This window comes from Podarcis raffonei, chromosome 7 (assembly GCF_027172205.1).
Source record: "Podarcis raffonei isolate rPodRaf1 chromosome 7, rPodRaf1.pri, whole genome shotgun sequence".
NCBI lineage: Eukaryota > Metazoa > Chordata > Lepidosauria > Squamata > Lacertidae > Podarcis > Podarcis raffonei.
This window is the reverse complement of record NC_070608.1, coordinates 10,796,288-10,820,268: the sequence shown is the minus strand read 5'-3', so window position 1 is coordinate 10,820,268 and position 23,981 is coordinate 10,796,288. Positions and strand designations below refer to the sequence as shown.

The window sequence follows — 23,981 nt, the reverse complement described above, 5'->3', positions numbered from 1 at the left end:
TACCATATGCAATCAGAGCATAGTGGAAAGATGCAGACTTCTCCATAAGCAGCATAACCATAATATTGCATCAATTTCCCACAGAGCAACTACAGTCCAACTGTTCTTCCTTCTTCCTCTGCTAAAACCCCACTGTCTTAAGTCTCTCTCTGCTTCGGTCTCTCTCTGTTCAAACTGTGACACACAGAGAAAAAGACCACTCAGAGCCATCAACCTCATTTGGTTACGCCCTTCACCTCCCATCATTTGCTAGGTAGGCAAAACCACACCCATCAGGTGAAAATGTCATGCATCGAAACATTTGGCTTCTTCTTCTTCTTCTTAAGGTAAATGCTTTTGGACACCTGGTGTCTGTTCCTGTCTGCGATGATTCTTCTGTGCTGGTCCAGTGCCTTGCTGCTGACCGTCTAGGAGTGAACATCACCTGGAGAGCTTTTCTTGAGGAAGTCCCAGCTGCTTCGCTTCCAGATTTGCACAACTTTGGTGGGTTTAGCTGTTAATGTGTCCCGTTCTTCCAAAATGATTCCTGTCTCCCTATTCATAGACGTGTGCTAGAAATCTGCCAGGAAAATTGTGAGGTTGTTGATTATTATTTTTTCAGTTTCTCCCTGGAACGAGTGGAATGTTGGAAAAAAAACCAACCCTGAAATTTGACACTGCAGAGGAAAATCTGGTTTAACTATCCACTTGGGACGGAATCGTGCTTAAATATGATCATCACTGAGGGTTTTCCTCCTCTGCTCTTTCTAATCGGCCTTTAACAAAAATATATCTAGTTCCACATTCCCAGAGGCATAAGCTACTGGGATGGGAGTGGCAGCACTGGGAGGAGATCAACAGTAATAGCAACAGCACTTCTAGTGTACAACATAGGGAACTGGGCCATTAGATGGTGGTCTGGTGCACCTGACAAAGTGAAATCACTGTAGACAATGCAGAGCTAGAAGGACCCTATGGTCTTGCACAAGCAAAAGACTATCCATCCATTAAAAGTAATAGAATCACTGAAATGTAGAGTTGGAAGAGACCCCGAGGGTCATCCATTCCAACCTCCTGAAATGCAGGAATCTAAAGCATCCATGACACATGGCCATCTAATCTCTGCCTAAAGACCTCCAAGGATGGAGAGTCCTGCTCCCTCCCGAAGGAGTCTGTTCAACTGTCAAAGAGCTCTTACCATCAGAAACGTATTCCAGATATTTAGTCAGAATAGCCTGTGACCATTGGTTATAGTCTTACCCTCCAGAGCAAGAAAACAAGCTTGCTCCATCTTCCATGTGACAGCCCTTGAGATATTTAAAGATGGTTATCATGAAGCCAGGCCATAAATTCCAAGTGTAGCTTCCCTCAAACTAATGCTACTGCCTGGATTAGGTGCCAGACCCCATCAACAGCTCTGTCATTCTCTTCCCAGAAATTTTGCATGCGTTCATTTTCCATTTTGGAATCTGCTGGACTTATACAGTGTTCCCCATTTTCTTAATGAGGACCAAATGCAAGCATCTCCCAAAGCTGGCTTTGGGAGGAATGATTATGTGTAGTATCCAGTTCTGCTATCTATTTGTGTTTACATTTATGCATCTGGACCGGATTATGTGGGGAAGCAGCTATATGTGTATGTTTGTGTGTATCAAGTACATCCTATGTATCAAAGAGCAAGTGGTGTTTAGACACGTATTGAATGTTTGTTTTGGAAGTTCCTCTGGACCACCATGAGGACAATTTGAGTCTGTTCACTGTCTACACAAAGAATTATTATCAAAATATCATAAAAAGAAAATGAAGGAATAACAATCTTGGTGTCCTATCTTTCCATATGGAGTAATGATTTCAAGGTGAACGGAACTCAACTGTTGATTAGAGTTGTTTATCTTGTTTTCTGAAATCATTGCATTGGGATCTCCAAGTTACAAATCCTGTTGTACAGTACATATTTTCGTCTATGGAAACCTGTGTTACAAACACATGTGTATTGCAAATGGTGCAGAATATTGAGCCCTGATTCTCTACTCCCACCAGCCTCTCCCTTAATGCCCTGTTGTATTTCATTTCCTTATAGAAAGAGCAATGGTTGGGGACAATCTCGTTGGGCGCTTTGAGGCACTGGTCAAGAGTGGCGGCTTTGTCCTCAAATTGGGCCCTGAGCAATTCCAAGCAGACACTTCCATCAGTTTCCTCGGGAATGGCACATCTCCTGAAGTCCGCCTGGGATGCAGGAGTGGCTTCCGGAAGGTTTTCAATGCTGGAGAAGTTGCCCCAAGTCTCCAAGGATGCGGTATGGTCCATCTTCATTTCTATCTGTTTTGTTTTCTTAATGTGTTGCAGTTATCAGTCACTTCTGAGCAAAGTTCAGAAACATTTCTTCTCTGAGCTCCATTGTTGTTTAGTCGTTTAGTCGTGTCCGACTCTTCATGACCCCACGGACCAGATCACGCCAGGCACTTCTGTCTTCCACTGCCTCCTGCAGTTTGGTCAAATTCATGCTGGTAGCTTTGAGAACACTGTCCAACCATCTCTGGGTAGCCTTAGGAAGATCACACTGGAATGTCTTCACGGGATTGTTTAGGTGGGGCGTGTATTAATAATGTCACATCCCCTGAGGTCTCAGAAAGTTACAAATGGAATTTTGTTGTTGTTTAGTCATGTCCGACTCTTTGTGACCCCATGGACCAGAGCACGCCAGGCACTCCTGTCTTCCACTGCCTCCCGCAGTTTGGTCAAACTCATGTTCGTAGCTTCGAGAACACTGTCCAACCATCTCGTCCTCTGTCGTCCCCTTCTCCTTGTGCCCTCCATCTTTCCCAACATCAGGGTCTTTTCCAGGGCGTCTTCTCTTCTCATGAGGTGGCCAAAGTCTTGGAGCCTCAGCTTCACGATCTGTCCTTCCGGTGAGCACTCAGGGCTGATTTCCTTAAGTGGAGAGGTTTGATCTTCTTGCAGCCCACGGGACTGTCAAGAGTCTTCTCCAACACCATAATTCAAAAGCATCAATTCTTCAGCGATCAGCCTTCCTTTGGCTACCTTCAAAGCTGCTTCCTTCTTCTACTTTCCAGAGGTGCAACTGACAGATTAATGCTTAAATAATTTGTTGCCAACTTTATTTGAAAGTGCTTAGAGTTCAGGCCCTTCTTCGTCCAAGAATTAAACAGAGAGGTGTCCAAGACTTTAGATTCTTTTTTCAAGTCATTTGCTGGGTGCATGCCATTTGCTTTGTTTCCACATAGCAGCCTTGAGCTTTTCATAATCCATACTTTAAATATATTAGGAAATTAGCCTTTTGCGAGCCCAAGGAGAGCTGCGTTCTGCTTGTGTCAGAAGAAATAGTGTAAAATGGTAAAATTAAAATACGGAATGCCGGGCAAGAAAATTAAAGAGGCGTATGGTAAGATATCAATGAAAGGAACACTCATTTCATGAACAAGGAGCACATGGTGCTAAATGGTGCAGATCACTAAGCAGATGTGGATTAAAGCAGTGTGTTGACATGTCGGGAAGCTGAGATGGAGCAGATAGAGGAGATGGCTGACATTTACAGGAAGACAATGAAAACAAATGATTGAGAGACTCAGGAAGGTGTTCAGTGTTCTTAAAAGCTGTGCAAACCCACATTTCTCCAAGGTTTGGGACCCCAATCTCTCGGAAGCCTGTGCGAAAAGAATTGAATATGTCTGCATCGAAGCATAGATGTCTGGGGTGGGAGCAGTGGACTGCATGGTGTTGAAGGCAGGACCTTTGGTGCAAATTCACAGCCCCACTTCTAACGCTTGAAAAGGGCTTGAGAAATATGGCAGACTAGGCTCCTGCATTGTCCGGTCTTTAGTGCTGCAAAGGCAGAGGCTGTAAACCCAGTTCTGCTTGTTGCTCAGATCTGCGAGGAAGCCTGACTCCAAAGCTCATATAAAGGGAAGGTAGCCAGATGAGAAGACAAGGTTCTTGCAACTTCAGCATCATGCAGAAGAAGCAATTTGAGCTGCTGTAGCCTATCATGCAAATTCCTTCTTCAGGGACAGACTTGGATAATATTTGGTCCCACCCCAAATATTTCTTATTTTCACAATACGTTGGATGCACGTTGACAACCCGCAGCGTTCGCAACCCATGCCTGCACGTCTGCACACTTGCGGGTTGCGATTTGGAGCTTCTGTGCATGTGCAAAGCACGATTTAGCACTTCTGCGCATGCGCGACTGCCAAAACCCAGAAGTAACCCATTCCAGTACTTCCGGGTTTCGGCAGTCCACAACGTGAAAAAACGCAACCTGAAGTGGCTGTAACCCAAGGTATGACTGTAATTCCTTTTGGTAGCATTATTTTTATGGATCTTCTCAATTGGTACTTGTATAAATATAGCTGCTGCTGCTGCTGCTGCTGCTGCTGCTGCTGCTTCTTCTTCTTCTTCTTCTTCTTCTTCTTCTTCTTCTTCATCTTCTTCTTCTTCTTCTTCTTCCTCCTCCGTGCCCCCTCAGCTCGGCCCCCTCAGCTCACCTAGCTCGTGCCCCCTCAGCTCACCTAGCAAAGCATCATGTTCTCATTGTGGCCAAACAGATGCCCACAGGAAACCCCAAAGCAGGGACTGAGTATCATAGCACCAGGAATGCCACCTTGGCCCTGAGACCGTGGGCCGTGGGTGCATGGTCCTGGTGCCAAAAATTGTGGGTGCCCAGCCCCTTCATGGGGAATTTGGTGGGTGCTCAGGCACTCAGGGCCCCAGGGAATTGGCACTAGGCACAGCGCCTTCCCCACTGTGTTTCTGACAAACAGGCAATCATAATAGTAATAGTAATATTTTTTAATACCCTGCCCATCTGACTGGATTGCCCAACAAAAATACAGGGGCACAACAACAACAAACATTAAAAGCTTCCTGAAACATGGCTATGTTCAGATGTCTATGAAAACAGTAGTTTCTTTCCTTGACATCTGATGGGAGGGCATTCCACAGGGTGGGCGCCACCACCAGGAAGGCCCTCTGCCTGATTCCCTGTTGCTTCACTTCTTGTCCTGTGGGAAATGCCAGAAGGCCCTCAGAGCTGGACCTCAGTGTCCGGGCTGAATGATGCGGGTTGAGATGCTCCTTCAGGTATACAGGGCCAAAGCCATTTAGGACTTTAAAGGTCAGCACCAACGTTCTGAATTGTGCTTGGAAATGTACTGGGTGCCAATGTAGATCTTTTAGGACCAGTGTTATATGGCCCCATTGGCCACTCCCAGTCACCAGTCTAGCAGCTGCATTCTGGATTACTTGTAGTTTCGAAGTCACCATCAAAGGTAGCTTCTGAGAGTTGGCAGAGAGCATAACTCTCATGGCTGGTACCAATACGATGGCCTTGCATTCATATCCTACTGACAAGGCTTGTCCTCCAGCTGTTGGACTTGGGGTACAGGTTAAGTACCTGTGTCATATCCCTGAGGTCATGAGTTCAAGCGTTGCTGTGGTCCATCATGACACATTTCTTTCAGTCTTGTCAAAAAATCCCAGTTCTTCCTTCTGACAGCAAACTGAGTGTGTTGTTGGCCATGTGTACATGCAGAACATTTGGGAACCTGGACATTCCAGCCTTTCCCCTTCTTCAACAGCTCTCGGCATAAATAAGGCTTCAAGGACATTCAGTCCCAGAGATCTTGCCAGCGCAAAACTCACATATAAAGTTAGAAGGCCTTGCCAGGTAGAAACTTCAGTTCCTGACATCTGGAGATGACCTGATGACTTATTTTTCTTGGATTTCCCCCTCCTCTTCCCATCATTAGCATATAAAAAGAATTCACAGAATCACAATATGCTTTAGGATGTGAAAATAAAAACACACCCAGTTCACGTTTTCACAGAACTGAGCAGAGACCACAGTGGTAGGACTTAGCTGAATTTTCGCGAGTTAACTTTTTTCATGCACAAAGGCAGGGCTGGGATTGGGGTTGGGGTTGGGTTGGGGCTTTAGAAATATTATTTTGAGTATTACAGTTTTTAAAAATATATATATATACCATTCAGTTCCAAAAAATGCCAAAAATGTTCACACAAAGGTAAAAATATAAACTTTCAGAATTAAAATACAGTCATACCTCATGTTACGTTTGCTTCAGGTTGCGTGTTTTCAGGTTGCATCCCACGGCGACCCAGAAGTACCGGAAAGGGTTACTTCTGGGTTTCGCCCACGCATGTGCAGACGCGCAAAATGACATCACGCGCATGTACAGAAGCAGTGAATCGCGACCCGCGCGTTCGCAGACGCAGGTTGCATTCTTTTCAGGTTGTGAACGGGCCTCTGGAACGGATCCTGTTCGCAACCAGAGGTATCACTGTACACAATAAAACAATTCAATTAAAAGAAGGTGACTTTATGTTATTTGAAAGACCTCTCGCCTTTGCTATTGGTGTTATCATTTCATACCATTCCCCCCTGTTCACTGTCATTCTTATATGGCCAGCCCTACCATTAGGCAATGTGAAGTGACCGCCCCAGACAGCAGATTCTGAGGTTAACCCCCCTGGCTGTTTTTCCTGAGTTCTCTGGCCATTTTCCTCTGCTGGAGGGCAAAGTTTTAGAAACATAGAATTGTAGAGTTGGAAGGGACCCTGAGAATCATCTAATTCAACCCCCTGCATTGCAGGAATACGCAGCCGTCCAACACAGGGATCAAACCTGTAATCTTGACATTATCGGCACCATGCTCTCTAACCAACTTTGAAATATTCAGTGACTGGTCCAGTTGGCTTTTCTACATGGAAAGTGGGAGAGAGGGAGAGGGAGAGGGAGAGGGAGAGGGAGAGGGAGAGGGAGAGGGAGAGGGAGAGAGAGAGAGAGAGAGAGAGAGAGAGAGAGAGAGAGAGAGAGAGAGACTATCAAGCCCATCTCTGGCAACAAAATGTCTGTGATCAACTCTCAGCAGCTGAATTAGCACATATTTTTTGTAAAAACCAAAAAACCAGGGCTCCTGCTGGCTGCATCATCCAGACAGCAAGTGTTCCCATTGCCAGTATAATGACATCATGGTGCTATACAGCTAATCAGATTTGGCTGTGTGACAACATCACTCTTCTCTCCCTGTGAGTGTGAGAATATTTTCACCCTGCTTTGTTGCTGGAATAGGGATCTTTCTTTGCAAGAGACCTCTCTCCCCACCACCCACCCAAAAGTGAATTATGCACCCCTTCTTGTTTCAGCCCTCTTAAATGTTAAATAAAGAGTGAGGAAAACTAGAACCCTATAATTTGGACATTTATGTTTTTTAAAAAGCCCAAGCAAGCGCAAATGAAGCTGTGCTATTTCTGCTACGTCCACATATATCCTTGGGAGGAGACAAAACTTCCACATGCCTCATGGGGATATTGAGGGTATTTCAAACTTTTGTTGTAAAGCGTAGGTTAAGTCGCTAAGTGAGCATGTTAGGGAAATGTTACTGCTTGAAATGAAATGCATTATTATTTATTGTTATTATTATTATGTTTATTATTCAAAATGTTGAGAATTTATCGTTAAATCGGTTGCAAAGGTTAGTTTTAATGAAAAACTAGTTTTGAGCTACAGACATCCAGGTGCCACAGCATGGTTCCCATGCATATACATTTGTGACTTCTGGATGAATTTAAAATTATCCTTGGATTCCATAGGACTAATACATCCTTTTCCCCCTCTGCAGTGGTCTGCCCTCCAGGCACCTCCTTCCAGAATGATGGCTGCCTTCCATGCCCCTCTGGATTCTATCAAGATCAAGCTGGTAGTTCCTCCTGCATCAGATGTCCTCTCGGGAAAACAACTGTCTCTGCTGGAGCCTTCAGAGCCGAGCACTGTAAGGGTCTGGGAAAATCTGCGTTCTGTATCTTTCCATTGGGAAAAGATTGGTTTCCAGGCTGAAAATATATTGTTGCACACACCCCTATCAATTTCCAATTTTAGGGGTTCATTCTGTTCCTTGGAATGAATGTCAATGGCACATATTGTCATAGAATTCTACTCAATATTGATCCAGAGTAGATTCCAGTGTATCGTTAGCAGAGTAAAAACTTAAACACGTTGCAGGATTCCCCCCAAGATAGACCAGAGGCGGTCAATATTTCATCCAGTGGAGCTTCACTGCTACTGAAGGCAAATGAGTATAATGTTCACAAATCCAATACATTCAGGATTGGCACCGTCCATAAGAAATCCAGTTGCAGCAGACTTAACTTAAACTTACAATAACTTATAATAAGGCTAAACCTTAACACTATGTGTGTACAGAACACCACACCAGAAGGAAGAGAGAGAGAGAGAGAGAGAGAGAAAGAAAGAAAGAAAGAAAGAAAGAAAGAAAGAAAGAAAGAAAGAAAGAGAAAGGTGAAACCCAGGCTCCTTCCGGCCCTACTTTTATAGTCAGCATGACCTGGACTGAAAGAAATAAGAGTTTAAGCCAGCTGTACTCAGCTTTTCTGAAGGAATAACCCAAACATCATGAACCTTCTGTTTGCTTCTTTCACATGGAGAAGCTTCCAGAACCCTCTTGAATTAGCCAGAAGAGGAAAGATCTCTACACATCAGATCAATACTTTCTGCACTAAGAAATTAAAACTGACACACCTTGCCAATAGCAACCACCAACAGCACAGGAAGGAAGGAAGGAAGGAAGGAAGGAAGGAAGGAAGGAAGGAAGGAAGGAAGGAGGGAAGGAAGGAAGGGAGGAAGGAAAGAAGGAAGGAAGGAGCCTTCTAAATAGTTCATTGAATTTGTGATCTTCTTAAAAATGGGTGACTTATCCCTGACTTCACTATTTGCTATACATTTGTAGAAGACTGATTCTACGATAGAGAATGAGACCGCACATACATACATAATTTTATTTCTATGCTGCCTTTCCACAGTTCAAACCATGCTCAAGGTGGCTTACAACATGAAAAAATATGCATAACTGCAACATAACAAAATTAGTCATAAACAGTAAATAAATTTTTTTAAAAACCATATACAACCAAACTGAACAATCTGAATGTAGAATTCTGGATCGTAGCCAATCAGACCACAGTTGTCATATTGTTCAACAATCCCTCACATAAAAACTCCTGGCTTAAGATAAACTAGCACGTGACAAAGAGAGCTCTAGTAAACCTTCCTTTCAGATATTTAAGATTTTGTTTTGATTTTGCATATGTCTTAAGACGTCTTATGACCAGTGAACTGCACCACCTCATTCTGCATAAATTGACTAGGGCAATAGAGAGCTTTAAACCACTTTAATTGTACAAACCTAAATTAACAGGGTGCTCTTGAATCCCTTACACAAAATAGCACACAAACTCTCTCTCTCTCTTTAACTTTCCCTGCAAATAAGGTGTCACTGACTGCCAAATGGATGAACAAGCTGTGCGGTGTGAGGAAAACGGTCAGTACAGGCCTTCCTTTGAAGACCCTGCTACCAACAAATCTTTCTGCGTGGATAGCCTTGGAAACATATTGGACTGGACCGAAACAGACGGCCCACTTACAGACTCCCAATGTTCAGGTGAGTGGACCAGATGAGCTTTTATCCCATGCAGGTGGAACCTGGAAACACAAGCAGTTGTCCCCACGAATGGTGGGTTTATGAGTCTGCTAGCCACTTGGCGACCACTTAAACGTCAGCTTTAGCCACTCAGAGAGGAGGGATGTCTGTGGCTTGCGAGTGATGTATGTCTGCTGCTCCTATTTGCTCCCATTTCCCCCTGGCTGTGGAAATATTGCGGTGGTGGGCTTATCAGTTCCTGGGAAAGGGAACAAAAAGAGGATGTTGGTATTCTGGTGTTGACAATCGTCTAATTTGGTACGATGTAAATTCCTGTGTCTTTACCCCCCTTGGCTTGTCCATTCAGTTCCATGGGTAGGCAAACTAAGGCCTGGGGGCCGGATGCGGCCCAATCGCCTTCTAAATCCAACCCGCAGATGGTCCGGGAATCAGCGTGTTTTTATATGAGTAGAATGTGCGCTTTTATTAAAATGCATCTCTGGGTTATTTGTGGGGCATAGGAATTCATTCATTTTTCTTCCCCAAAATATAGTCCGGCCCCCCACAATGTCTGAGGGACAGTGGACCAGCTCCCTGCTGAAAAAGTTCGCTGACCCCTGAGCCTCTCTCCCAGACTTGTAGATCTGCACAGTGATGATGATGGTGGTGGTGATACTAATACTAATACTAATAATACTAATAATAACAATTTTATTATTTCTATCCTGCCTATCTGGCTGGATTGCCCCAGTCACTTTGGACGGCTTCCAAAACATATAAGGTGGCAATAAAACACCAAACATTTGAAACTTTCTGATACAGGTCTGCCTTTAGATGTCTTCTAAAATGTACCTTCCCACACAGCTTATCTCTGTGTCAGAAGTACAACATCATTTTTCTCTTATAGAACAATGTACGGAAATGTATTGATTTTTACCTTAGTACTTTTGCACAGTTGGTTTTCCCTTTTCCTCTATCCCTTATTTACTTATCTCTGCTATCTCTTGTTGTTCTAATAAAATATAAATCAATCAATAACAAAAAAATTCAGTCTCCGGAGATCTGCTAATTTCTCTGCTGTGAAAATGCGATGAAAATTATGAAGCGCTTCAAGAATGAACGAAGTGCTCCACAGGCGACGACAACTTGCAATAATTAATACTGCTTCCTTTTATAGTCTGTAGCCCTTTTTCTGCCTGGTCTCAAATGCGGGGCTATTTCTCCCCCCCCCCACCCGCTTTCTGTTCCTGGCTCAAACCTGGGGTTCCCTTTCCAAGCAGAAATGAGGGTTTGATTAAAAGCACCTGCGGCCATCCGCAGCGCTGACAACAATGACCGTTTGTTTCTGATTAGCGTGGTCTGGTTTTGCTTTGAGGAGACAAATGATTCTTTGGAAAGGTTGATCTCCCTGACTTTTCTTTTGTGGTGTCGCTTTCGCTCAGATCCTCCTGGCGGATCTCGCCACGAGGCTCTGATGTGTAGCACACCCAGAATTGTTACCTGTTTCTGCGGGTTTTTCTAATGCTCAGGCATCGGAGGACGAAGACAACAGGTGCCACTAGGAGTAGGAGAAGGAGGGGTGCAATTGAAGAATGGAGTGGCAGGTCTTTCTAAAGTAGGCAGGAACACAGTGATCCTAACTCGGACTCTTGGTCCATCTAGTTTTTCTGCACGTTGATGTTGGTTCTGATCAGAGCTAAGTTGTGAGTTTTCCCAGGGCAAGTGGCAGGACAACAACATCATCAACAACAAACCTGCTTGGACTGATGCCCAGAAGTCATGGGACAATCCTGGAGAACTGCTGTCAGTCAGTGCACTTCTTCTTCTTCTTCTTCTTCTTCTTCTTCTTCTTCTTCTTCTTCTTCTTCTTCTTCTCATCACTCGTAGCTGAGTAAGATTGTCTTCCATGAACACGGTCTTAACAGTGGGTCCATAAGTGACTGTGGAGACCAATTCTGAATCCACACGTCCTTCCACAATGGGGACATAGGTTTCTGGGCAAGAGTTGATCACGGTGAGGGTTTGCCAAGCATGTCTTCCTCTTAGCACGTTTCTCCCTTTTGTCCTGAGTTCGAGCGTCTTCAAAGCCCAAGACACCTTTGGCAAAGGCTGTTCTCCAGTTGGAGCGCTCGCAGGCCAATGTTTCCCAGTTGTCAGTGTTTATGCTACATTTGTTTGGATTTCCCTTGAGAGAATCTTTAATCCTCTCTTGTTGACCACCAGCGTTACGCTTTCCATTTTTAAGTTCGGAATAGAGTAGTTGTTTTGGAAGACAAGAATCAGACATTCGCACAACATGACCAGTCCAACGAAGCTGATGTCGAAGAATCATCGCTTTGACACTGGTGACTGGCAGTTAACCTCCAGGGTTTCAGAAAGGACACATTCCCAGCCCTTCCTCAAGGTGATGGGGATTGAACATGACACCTTCTGCATGCAGAGCAGATGCTCTACTACTGAGTTGCAGCAGATCCCCTAAAATGATAAAATGGTGCCTTTTGATTGAACCAACATAGATTGGTGGAAGGCAGGCTGAGAGACAAGTAAGCCTCACCTGTTCCGTTTGTCTTGCTTGTTCATCCCTCTGTTCCTCTTGAATTTAGGTCTAACTCAGGCATGGCCAAACTTGGCCCTCCAGCTGTTTTGGGACTACAACTCCCACCATCCCTAGCTAACAGGACCAGTGGTCAGGGATGATGGGAACTGTAGTCCCAAAACAGCTGGGGGGACAGGTTTGCCCATGCCTGGTCTAACTGAAAGAAATAGGTAAAGGTACCCCTGACCACTAGCTCCAGTCGCGGATGACTCTGGGGTTGCACACTCATCTCACTCTATAGACCAAGGGAGTCGGCATTTGTCTGTAGACAGCTTCTGGGTCATGTGGCCAGCATGATTAAGCTGCTTCTAGTGAACCAGAGCAGCACACAGAAACACTGTTTACCTTTCCGCTGGAGCAGTACCTATTTATCTACTTGCACTTTGACATGCTTTCGAACTGCTAGGTGGGCAGGAGCTGGGACTGAGCAATGGGAGCTTTCCCCGTCACGGGGATTCGAACCGCCGACCTACTGATCGGCAAGCCCTAGGCTCTGTGGTTTAGACCACAGTGCCACCCGCGTCCCAACTGAAGGAAATAGTAAAATCTATTTTTGGAACTGGAGCATGTGTGATTTGCTGTAGCTTCTATATCTTTCATTGACATATTTTTGCTGTCTGTGTACCCTCTTATGCAAGGCCTGAGGTAAATAAATTTATCAGTGATTGGCAGATTGGCATTGCTGATCAAGGGCTATTTAAAGTCAGCCATAACAATGATGCAGAAATCCCCGGTCTCTTGAGGGAAGCTGTTACTTCTCACACCTTTAAAAGTTCTAATTCCCAGGCATGGCTTTTCAGGCAAAGGGTGTGGACTTTCTTTCTTTCTTTTATGAGGCAAAGCTGGGAAGTTTGGCAAGACTTGATCCTGAGGGCCAAGAAGTGATTGGCCTAAATTGCTTTAATGAGAGGTTAATTTCGCTTTCTATCTCCTATCCTTTGAGGCCAAGCTGGCAACTGCTCTTCTCTTGAATGTCTGCCTCAACACGCTCCTAATGTAATTTCTGGCATTCGTTTAAGAGAGGTTGGAGAAAAGAGACAGATTCCAAGCAAGTAGCTGTGTTAGGTAATCTGTAGTAGCAAAAAAATCAAGAAAGAGTCCAAAAGTCTCTTGAAACCGAATGCATTTATTGTGGTATGAAGTTTCACAGGCAAAGGCCTGCTTTGTTGGAAGGAAAAATAATAATCAGCAGCCTTTATATGGTGGTGAATTCAACACCCATTGCAATGTGTTACTCTGGAGGAGCCGCCATACCTTTTACTTGTCTGGTGATGAAATGTTATCATTTTCTTTAGGAACTGTCGTTTGTTAAGGGTGCGGACAATTGTTAGGAGGCCCTATTCCTCTAACAGAGCTACAATCCCCATAGTGTTTAACGGGCAGTCCCTTTCTCCAGAAGTTTCAATGGACATCTCCAGTAGCATTAAACTGGCATATTTGGTAGCATTGGACTACTGCAATGCGCTCTATGTGGGGCTACCTTTGAAGGTGACCCAGAAACTGCAATTAATCCAGAATGCGGCAGCTAGACTGGTGACTGGGAGTGGCCGCCGGGACCACATAACACCGGTCCTGAGAGATCTGCATTGGCTCCCAGTACGTTTCCGAGCACAATTCAAAGTGTTGGTGCTGACCTTTAAAGCCCTAAACAGCTTCAGTCCTGTATACCTGAAGTAGCGTCTCCACCCCCATCATTCAGCCCGGACACTGAGATCCAGTACCGAGGGCCTTCTGGCAGTTCCCTCATTGTGAGACGTGAGGTACCAGGGAACCAGACAGAGGGCCTTCTCGGTAGTGGCGCCCTCCCTGTGGAACGCCCTCCCATCAGATCTCAAGGAAATAAGCAGCTATCCTGTTTTTAAAAGACACCTGAAGTTGTCTTAGGGAAGTTTTTAATATTTAATGCTCTATTGTTTTTAACACTCGATTGGGAGCTGCCCAGAGTGGCTGGGGAAACGCAGCCAGATGGGTGGGGTATAAATAAATAAATAAATAAATTCTCCACCAAGGTGCAAGGTTTCCAGTTTGACCGTGGTTCTGAGGTCACTGGGTCTGCTCTAAAGAGTTTCTTTCGCCAGAGGGGGATACGTCACAAGGTGACTTCTCCTCAGGAGAGTGGCGTGGCAGAGCTGAGGAGTAAAGCTCTGGTTCGAGCATCCGAGATCCTACTGGATGACTCTGGTTTGCCTCACAGTTTCTGGGGGGAGGCGGTAAAAACGGCCAATTTCACGATGAACAGGTGCTACAATTCAGTGGTAGGTGACACCCCGTATTCCCTGCTTCATCGGCAGAAGCCGCTTGTGCATTTCTTTCGCACTTTTGGTTGCAGGGCCATGGTGCCTGTACCACAATGGTTGCAGCAAGAGGGTGGTCCAAAGTACCAGGAAATGATCTTCTGTGGGTATGAACCCGCGACAAAAGGGTGGAGATTCGCATATCCAGAAGGTGATCAGACCAAGCTTCTGGTCAGTAAACAGGCTGAGTTCTTTGAGCAGGATGGTTGGGCAAGGCGCAAAGTGCGCTCTGACGTTCACTCAGATTGTCTGTCTGACGCTGAGGAGGAAAGAGAGCCAGAGCCTGAACCTGCTGGTGGAGACCAGGTCCCTGAACAGAGTAGGGCGTCTCCACAGGTTGTTAAGGGAGTGTCCAAGAGTGAGCCCTCATCTCCTGTGCGCATAATGGAGAAAGCTCACAGAAGTGTCAAGTCAGAGGGGGAGTCTTCTGATGAGGAAGACGCACACGCTGGCCCCAGTGGGTCAAGAGGAGCACCCCAGTTTGTGCCCAGGCGGTCATCGCGGGCTACAAAGGGAATTCCACCTGAGAGGTTTCAGGTCACAAATGCGTGGGTTGGTTTCGCACAGTGCGAACCTGAGGTTTGTGAGGTTCAACAGGTGCCTAACAACGATGCCAGGAAGGGGCGGAAGGCAATGGGGAAGGTGTTGAACACTCAGAAGTCCTCTCAGAACGTGATTCGAGAGGGGGTGTTAGGAGAGGCTCAGAACTTACAGGGTTAAGAGTTCTGAGTGATGACGCCTCACATTCTGAGGGCGGGTTTAGAACACGGAAGGGGTGTGGTTTTCTCTGTGTTCTTTCAGTGTGCGTGTTTGCTCCGTTGAGAGAGCAAGCGAGATGTCCGCTCTGTCTCCAGGCAGGAGATTTATAGCTGTTGTGTTTTGCTAAGGAATAAAGTCTTTAAAGATAAGGAGACTGCTGCGTTTCAGCCTGAGTTATTGCCACCACACGACAGAACGTTCCTGCTTCTGCTTCTGCTGTGTTTTATGCTCTGCTGAGTCAAAGGTCCCAGGGGGGAAGACCAGAGCTGCGCAAGAGAAGTGTGCCGGACCCCTGGACGTAATTGACCACACAACAAATAAATAAATAAATAAATAAATTATTATTATTATTATTATTATTATTATTATTATTATTCAGGTATGAGTGTTGGATTTCACACAAACTCATCCAACTGTTTATAGGTGTCATCAAAGCTAATATAGCCCTTGACCTAATCAGCAGATATCCATATTCTCAGAAGCATGTATATAGCCAATTACAGGTTGGTGGATCTGGGTCCCCAATCTCTCATTCTTGATCCCCCACCCTATCACCACCGTGCTCTCTGGATCTCCAAAGAATGCACAGAATTTAAATTGATAAAGACCTTCACATCATTCTGAAATGTCTGCTTCAAAACGGATGGGTCATGATCAAATATGACTGTTCTTGGATCTGCTTGTGTTTCAGTCTTCAGGCGCTTTGAGAGAGTTCCTGCTTCCAAGCTCTCCTTCGGGACAGAAGAGGTAGAAACAATTGGATCTAAAACCACCCAAGGAGAACCTGAGAGTGTGCTCCAACAGTGCATGGCAGGTAAGAGAGCGGATTTCCGTTTCTTCTTTGCTGATGACTTGGCAAAAGTCAGTTTGGGAAAACGTTCCAACTTTTCTGAGAACTTTCCCTCCTTGGGACTCTTAGATGCACACCTAATTCTAGTCTGGTCTCACTCCAAAGGGCCCTAGCAGACTACTTTAATTATAGTTTAATGGGGTGAGAGGTGATGGTTCACCACTGGCTTCCTCATCTCTCCTCCAGAGGAGGTTGGCAGCATCAGAAGTACTAGGGAAGAAGGCCATTAATGATGGGGCAAGTCCTTTTCCCCAGCTGCTCAGATGTCTGTCTGTCTGTCTGTCTGTCTGTCTGTCTGCTAATGCCCAACTTACTGCATATTATTATTATTAATTTCATTTCTATACTGCTTCATATTTTTAAGGGGGAAAAAATCCAGAGCAGTTTACAACATACTAAAACATAAAATAAAACAATCCAGAGTAAAATTTTGCTGAATAAAGTCAAATATAAAGTATACATTCAAAGCAACGTAATTCACCAGAAGCTAAAATACCATCTTAAAGATTTCAAAATAAAACCAGGCCAACTACAGTACAGAGTGCCCATTTAATGCAGCCAAGTTAGCATTTATTTTTATTTCATTTTTATTAATATGAACACATAGAAACTACAGTTTAAGTGGTAAGTGTAACAGATGCATCTAGAAAGAGGAAAAAAGGATGCACAATGGGGAGGAAAACCCAGAAAACAACTGAGAATACAATATCACATTTTTATCTTAAACATTTCAAAAGTAAAGATTATTAAAGGAAGTGAAATCTAAAATGCACATTTAAAACAGCAGAACTGGCAAGAGAATAAAATAGAACATATCTTCTGCTGTTGCTTGCAGTCCTGACGATGACGGCTGGCAGCTGTGGAAGCTCAGGTTCAGTGACCTGGGTCTGCGCTAAGAGACAACCAAGATGACCTCTGACCTCTTCTGCAGCCTCAGCTTTTGTTGCTGGAGCCAACATGGCCCTGCCCTCTTTGCTGGGGTTGCCAAGTGTCCTCTTTTTCCAGGACACGTCCTCTTTTCCATGGGTGTGTAAAATGAGAGTCGTCATAGCGATCCAGAGTTAAAAGTAGAAGTTGGAAATTGTGTCCTCTTCAAAATATGGCAACCCTGTGACCCAGGGCCAGGGGTGGAGGGGAGGCCTGCAAGGCAAGTAGAAGATCTTCCAGAACTCCTGGGCAAGATGATCTCTTTTCTGTGTTATGCAGTAAAGTCTCAGAGCATCAGTCTAGAGAAAGGTTTTGATCGCTGTAGTTTTTTTTAAAAAAATCATTTTTATTGATTTTCCAATGAAAAACATCCAATTAATACAGTGGTACCTCAGGTTAAGTACTTAATTTGTTCCGGAGGTCCGTTCTTAACCTGAAACTGTTCTTAACCTGAAGCACCACTTTAGCTAATGGGGCCTCCTGCAGAGCCTTATTTCTGTTCTCATCCTGCAGCAAAGTTCTTAACCTGAAGCACTATTTCTGGGTTAGCGGAGTCTGTAACCTGAAGCATATGTAACCTGAAGCGCATGTAACCCGAGGTACCACTGTATATCCAATCATAATACTCCAATTAAAATAAAAAACTAAAATAAAAAAGACCGAATTATAGTCCAGATTATAATTATTAATTTTTGGGAGCTCCCCACGGTCTGGATCTCTGGAGCATATCTCTACATCTCAATCCTGCCTCGCCTCATTGTTTCCATATTTTCCAAATCTTGATTTTGACGCTTTATTGACCGCTGTAGTTTTGATGCTCCAAAACAAAAGGGAGCCAGTGCAGTTGCCACATTCAGTTGACATCCTCAACAAACAGACTGCATTCACCCAACTTGAACTGTGGAAGATGCCTGTTTCCGTTGGCCAACGTTAAATGCAAGGCTTAAGCCAGGAGTCTTTCTATCCTTTCAGAGTGCGAGAAGGACGAGTCGTGTGGGTTTCTCACCTTGTCTGCTGCTGGGACGGGGACACTGTGTGAGCTGTACAGCGCTCGGGAGAGCAACTACAATTGTTCCACCTCTGGACTGGTAACCGAACACAGTTCTTTTATGATGAATCTTCCAGGGGAATGAAGCTTGGATGGATACCAGCCATCCTTTTTATTTTTCAAATAATAATAATAATAATAAATTTTATTTATATCCCGCCCTCCCCAGCCGAAGCTGGGCTCAGGGCGGCTAACAACAATAAAACAATACAAAAGTACAACACAAACAACACTCTAAAATCACCCATTATAAAATTAATTAAATTCAAGCCACTGGCCACCATTGGGCCAGAGCTCCGCGAAGATTGCCGAGGGAGGGAGTCAGGCTGTGCCCTGGCCAAAGGCCTGGCGGAACAGCTCTGTCTTGCAGGCCCTGCGGAAAGATGTCAAGTCCCGCAGGGCCCTAGTCTCTTGTGACAGAGTGTTCCACCAGGTCGGAGCCACAGCCGAAAAAGCCCTGGCTCTAGTTGAGGCCAGCCTGACTTCTCTGTGGCCTGGGACCTTCAAGATGTTTTTATTTGAAGACCGTAAGTTTCTCTGTGGGGCATACCAGGAGAGGCGGTCCCGTAGGTACGAGGGTCCTAGGCCGTATAGGGCTTTAAAGGTTAAAACCAGCACCTTAAACCTGATCCTGTACTCCACCGGGAGCCAGTGCAGTTGATATAGCACCGGATGAATGTGATCTCGCAGCGAAGACCCCGTAAGGAGTCTCGCTGCAGCATTCTGCACCCGTTGGAGTTTCTGGGTCAGTCTTAAGGGCAAAATGTTGGCTGTGTACCAACCTGCTGGAAAGAAGGTATTTTGCGTGAGCAGGCGCAACAGCCTCAGCCCCCAGAGATCATAAGAAAGGAATAAAGACTCTGACGCTATGGAATTAAAATTAGGCCATGAATTTATTAAACTTCCGAATGTAGGAAGACCTGGGCTTTGGCCTTGGGCGTGTATCCCTCCCAGCCCCCCAGCCAGGGGAACTGGGGCTCATCAGGGTAAATGAGATATGTGGGTGCTCTGTGAGACGTAAGTGTAACAGGCAGCCAAGCCCATATCCCCACACACAGGGTAGTTCACTGACGACCTTTCAGTGTATGGCCAGTGACACCCATATATATAACCCCTTTAAGAGGGGACCCTGCAATCGCCGCTGCAGGAGGGTGAGTCACCACTTCACGCCCCCCCCCCCAAGAAGGAAGAAAAGACTAAAGGATTCTGCCCAAGGCCATAAGAAGAGTTTGGATTTGGATTTGATATTCCGCTTTATCACTACCCTAAGGAGTCTCAAAGCGGCTAACATTCTCCTTTCCCTTCCTCCCCCACAACAAACACTCTGTGAGGTGAGTGGGGCTGAGAGACTTCAGAGAAGTGTGACTAGCCCAAGGTCACCCAGCAGCTGCATGTGGAGGAGCGGGGAAGCAAACCCGGTACCCCAGATTACGAGTCTACCACTCTTAACCACTAAACCACACTGGCTCTCATAACCTCCAAAGTTGTGACGAATTGCTACAGGGAAGACAAAACCTGCCAATGCAGGAAAATTTCTTCCCGACCCTTCAACAGCAACCAGTCAAAGACCATAGCAGCACCCGCTAAACAGGAAGAAAAAGTTAACCTGCAAACAAGAAAACATTAAACAAAGGGAGGGTAGGGAGGGTGAATCTCCAGAACCGACTACCTGGCTATCGTCAGCTCCACCCCCTATTTATAAATGGGGCTGGCCCCACCTCCCAGCAAGAAACTTGATTATTGAGACTGGATGTGAACCTTCAAATAATAACACTGCCAGCAACCCTGTCTACTAGAAAGTTCCCTGGGAACCGTAGCACCGTGCACGATCCCACAAAGGGCACCCACATTAGAAAGTGTGAATGCTCATTATTTACCATCACAAATTTTTATGTGCATATCTTTTGACCACAGGTTCAGGGTGCTTGGGATAACGCTGCCACCACAAGCGTGGCTCATCTCAGCTGCCTGGTTAAAGTGAGAAGCCAAGATAAGGATGGAGTGAGAGTGTACCTGAAGAAAGGTATGTGCTAAATAACATGAGCAAAAGAGTGTTGGGATGCGTCTTGGGAGACGGGGGCAATTGGCAGGCCCCCAGCTGGCTCCAGCCCACCGGCCGGCAGCCGGGCAAACTCCGGTTCTCAGAACAGCATCAAAACTGCGACTCAAGTCTCAGAGACCTTTAGAGACTGAGCACGCAAGCCAGCAGAGATAAGAACTCTTTGCAACAGAAGTAGCGGACAGAGGCATATGTAAGCATATTTACAAGCATTTATTCAGCATCAGGACAAAAGAAAAACATGTCTGCTTCCCTTCGTGTCCAAGCAAACAGCATAGGCAAAAGCTGTATACAACGGAAGTTCCCAGCAGACTGTGCTGGAAGTAAACAGACATGTGACATACAACAACTCCACATGCCCGTTCCTAAAGTGGAACAGAACTATATCCTAACATCCTCCCCCTTTCCGTGTAACCTGTAGTGCCTGTGGTTCAACCCAATTGTAACCGCTGTACATAAACCCTAAGTTGTTCTCTGTTAACAACCTTAGATAACAGATCTGCAGGAATATAATTTCCTGGCATGTAGGACACCACATGCCTGTTCTACAGGTGGAACAGAACTTTTGTTGTTGTTGTTTAGTCGTTCAGTCGTGTCCGACTCTTCGCGACCCCATGGACCAGAGCACGCCAGGCACTTCTGTCTTCCACCACCTCCCACAGTTTGGTCAAACTCATGCTGGTAGCTTCAAGAACACTATCCAACTATCTCGTCCTCTGTCATCCCCTTCTCCTTGTGCCTTCCATCTTTCCCAACATTAGGGTCTTTTCCAGGGAGTCTTCTCTTCTCATGAGGTGGCCAAAGTCTTGGAGTCTCAGCTTCAGGATCTGTCCTTCCAGTGAGCACTCAGGGCTGATTTCCTTCAGAATGGATAGGTTTGATCTCCTTGCAGTCCATGGGACTCTCAAGAGTCTCCTCCAGCACCATAATTCAAAAGCATCAATTCTTCAGCGACCAGCCTTCTTTATGGTCCAGCTCTCACTTCCATACATCACTACTGGGAAAACCATAGCTTTAACTATACGGACCTTTGTTGGCAAGGTGATGTCTCTGCTTTTTAAGATGCTGTCTAGGTTTGTCATTGCTTTTCTCCCAAGAAGCAGGCGTCTTTTAATTTTGCAGCTGCTATATCCTAATTTCGCAGAACTATATCCTAACAAAGAGAGCACCATAGATTATTGGTGTGTGTGTGTTCTCATATTATTGCTATCCTTCAGCCTTTCACTTTCCAAATGGACACCAAGTCCCATCAGTCTGAGCAAAGATAACCAATGGATAAGGATGAAGGGAGCTGGAGTAAACATCATATGGGGACTGTCTTAGGACTCAGCTACATTAGTAAAAAAAACGTGTTTTACATGCGTTATAATACTGTGACACCAGATGGCGCTGCAGAGTTCTGTCTTTCGACCACGCGATTTCCCACTTTGAGGTTTACAACATGTTTTCCTGAAACTTTTTTTTGACGTGCCTAGATCTAGCCTTAGAATACAGGCCACAGCCTTACATCCACTCTGACAATTTGTCCACATATTGTTTCTTGGTGGAAATGCCCGGTCTCTCAGGTAGATAATAATATCGGAAGGGCATAAAAAGAGCTGGCTCAGGCCAGTGGCTTGTCTGGTCTAACATCCTGTTTTCACAATGGCCAACCAGATACTGGCAAAAGGTTGATGCAGCTGTTCTAGGTCTATTTCTTCCTAAAGCCTTTAAAAAGCAACCTGGTATTTGCCTCACGTCATTTGCCCCGAAGCTCCAATTTGGATTGCGGAGCTCCTTTTTTAAATGTTATTTGTCCCCCCTCTTTCCTCGCAGGACAAGAGTTCACGACAGCTGGAGTCAAGACTTTTGAGAGGACTGATTTCCAGGATGTTGTTTCTGGCGTGTACCGCAATCTGGTCCTCTCAGCAGCTGGTACATCTTTGACCGATGTTCATCTCTTCTGCCGCCAGGCCTGCAGCCAAGATGCTTGCTGTGATGGGTTTATCTTGAGCCAGGTCATACTTGATGGAGGTAACTCTGCTCAGGCTACAGATGTGGAAGGCAAAGGTCATCCTTCCATTTATCCCACTTAATGAGAACATTTTTAAACAAACAAACAAGCAAAACAAAGCAGAAATGGTTGGTCTTGTAGATCTCATCTCAAATTGGAGCCAGGTTTTAAAGTTTTAAGTGATTAATCTTCCCTCATGGCAACTTGTATTTATTAACTGTTATTAAATGATGGAAGTTTGGCATGGAATCAACCTTTTTTGGGGGGGGGGGTGTAGCCGTGTAAAGGGTCTCCTGGTTATTGGAACAGGAGGAATTATAGAGGAAATAAAGGAACCGTCCCTGATCCCAGCAGAGCCTGATATTTATTTACTTGGATAATTTTTATACTTGCTCCCGGGCAAGATAAGAATCAGGCTCCAAGAGCAGCAGTTTGCTGTGATGTATAAACGGGACCTTTCTCCAAGACTGGGCCGCTGGTGTCAAAATAACAGTATAATGGCCAAGGCAAGATTGTTCAACAAGGAGGTGGAGCTGCAAACTTGCAATTCTTTCCTTGGCTTTATCCAGGTAGCATCATATGCGGACTGATGAGCTACCCAGACACATTAATCTGCAACGTTAATAGCTGGGATGCAAGCTTGACGCGTGAACAAGGGGATGCCTGCCAAAAAGTAAAGTACAATACTGGGAAGACGCAGTATGCTTTCAGTTTGGGAGGTCAAGTTCTCACAGGGTGTAAGTATTTACCTATCTTATACTGCACCGTTATTGTTTGCTACTCAAGTGTGGGAATGAGCAGTGTAAATATAATATATCCCTCCTCTCTCTAAAGGACTGAAGTCAGAGAGCATTTCCTTCTGTCTTATTAAAGCAGTGTTCATGTATGGCAGGTATGGGGAGCCATTTGTAGCTCGAGAGCCACCATCACTTCTGGGCAACTTTTCAGGGGCCACATGACAGTGTTGTTCAGGGCCAGAGGCAAACGTCGTTGGAGGGATGAATGCACATTTTGCCTTTGTACATCAGGAGACTTTTGTGCTCCGTTCTCTGCCATCCATCCAGGCAAGGAGGAGGCAGTCTCAAGAGTCCAGGGATGTCTTCCAGCAGAAATGCTCAAGAAGGATGCTAAAAAGGGGTGTGGCTTGTGGGGAGTCCCAAATATCACATAGAGAGGCTTCTGGACCTGAGGTTCCTCACCCGTGATATATTATTATTTATTAAATTTGTATATTGCCCTATACCCATCAATCTCAGGGCGGTTCACAACATAAAATCATACTATAAAGATCAATGCAAAGTAGGTACAGAGGAACCTCAGCTTATGTACTGTCCTCCTTACGAATGCTTTGGGTAACATGCTCCACTAACCTGGAAGTAGATGCTCCCGGTTGTGAACTTTGCCCCAGGATGAGAGTGGAAGTCGCACTCTGGTGGCGCGGTGGCAGCGGGAGGCCCCATTAGCGAAAGCGCACCTCATGTTAAGAACGGTTTCGGGTTAAGAACGGACCTCTGGAACGAATTAAGTTCGTAACTGGAGGTACCACTGTAGTTATTTTACAAAGAGGGGACTAAAGATGTGCAGAAATTGTTTGACCCCTGTGGCCAGCACTGAGACACAGGTGATAGTTGTAAGAAGAAATAAATAGTGTTTCCTTCCTTCGTCAGCTTCTGAGCCAACAGAAAAAGCCAACAGTCCCTTCTCCAGCTTTCAGCGTGTTTATCTATGGAGAGGTAAGCAGTTCGCTGCCCATCCCCCTCTTTCTTTTTCTGATAGTCTGAAAGGAATATTGTGTATGCTTATTCCGCTAGAACTTGGTCAATTCGTGGGACCCGCAACAAAATATTGCCGTCTGGGGTGCTCCTGTCCCAGATTCCAGCCCCAATGTATGCCATCCCATTCCACATCTCCCCAGGTTTTCCACCCCACCCCAATACACAACCGGCATTCCGCCGCCACTGAGCATGCTCAGTTCTCATTGGGCTATCAGCTCAGTAACGTCT

The 23,981-nt window shown here is 45.3% G+C and overlaps 1 protein-coding gene across 1 annotated transcript in view; it reads left to right on the top strand.

Moving 5' to 3' along the window:
* Window positions 1–23,981, top strand: part of TG (thyroglobulin) — a 173,478-nt gene that overhangs the window by 39,105 nt on the left and 110,392 nt on the right. The window contains exons 19-28 of the mRNA XM_053395737.1: window positions 327–483; window positions 2,060–2,275; window positions 7,638–7,787; window positions 9,303–9,473; window positions 15,793–15,915; window positions 17,851–17,966; window positions 19,841–19,949; window positions 21,801–21,998; window positions 22,548–22,715; window positions 23,646–23,711. Of these exons, the coding sequence (XP_053251712.1) occupies window positions 327–483; window positions 2,060–2,275; window positions 7,638–7,787; window positions 9,303–9,473; window positions 15,793–15,915; window positions 17,851–17,966; window positions 19,841–19,949; window positions 21,801–21,998; window positions 22,548–22,715; window positions 23,646–23,711 (1,474 nt within the window). The remainder of the gene's footprint in view (window positions 1–326; window positions 484–2,059; window positions 2,276–7,637; window positions 7,788–9,302; window positions 9,474–15,792; window positions 15,916–17,850; window positions 17,967–19,840; window positions 19,950–21,800; window positions 21,999–22,547; window positions 22,716–23,645; window positions 23,712–23,981) is intronic.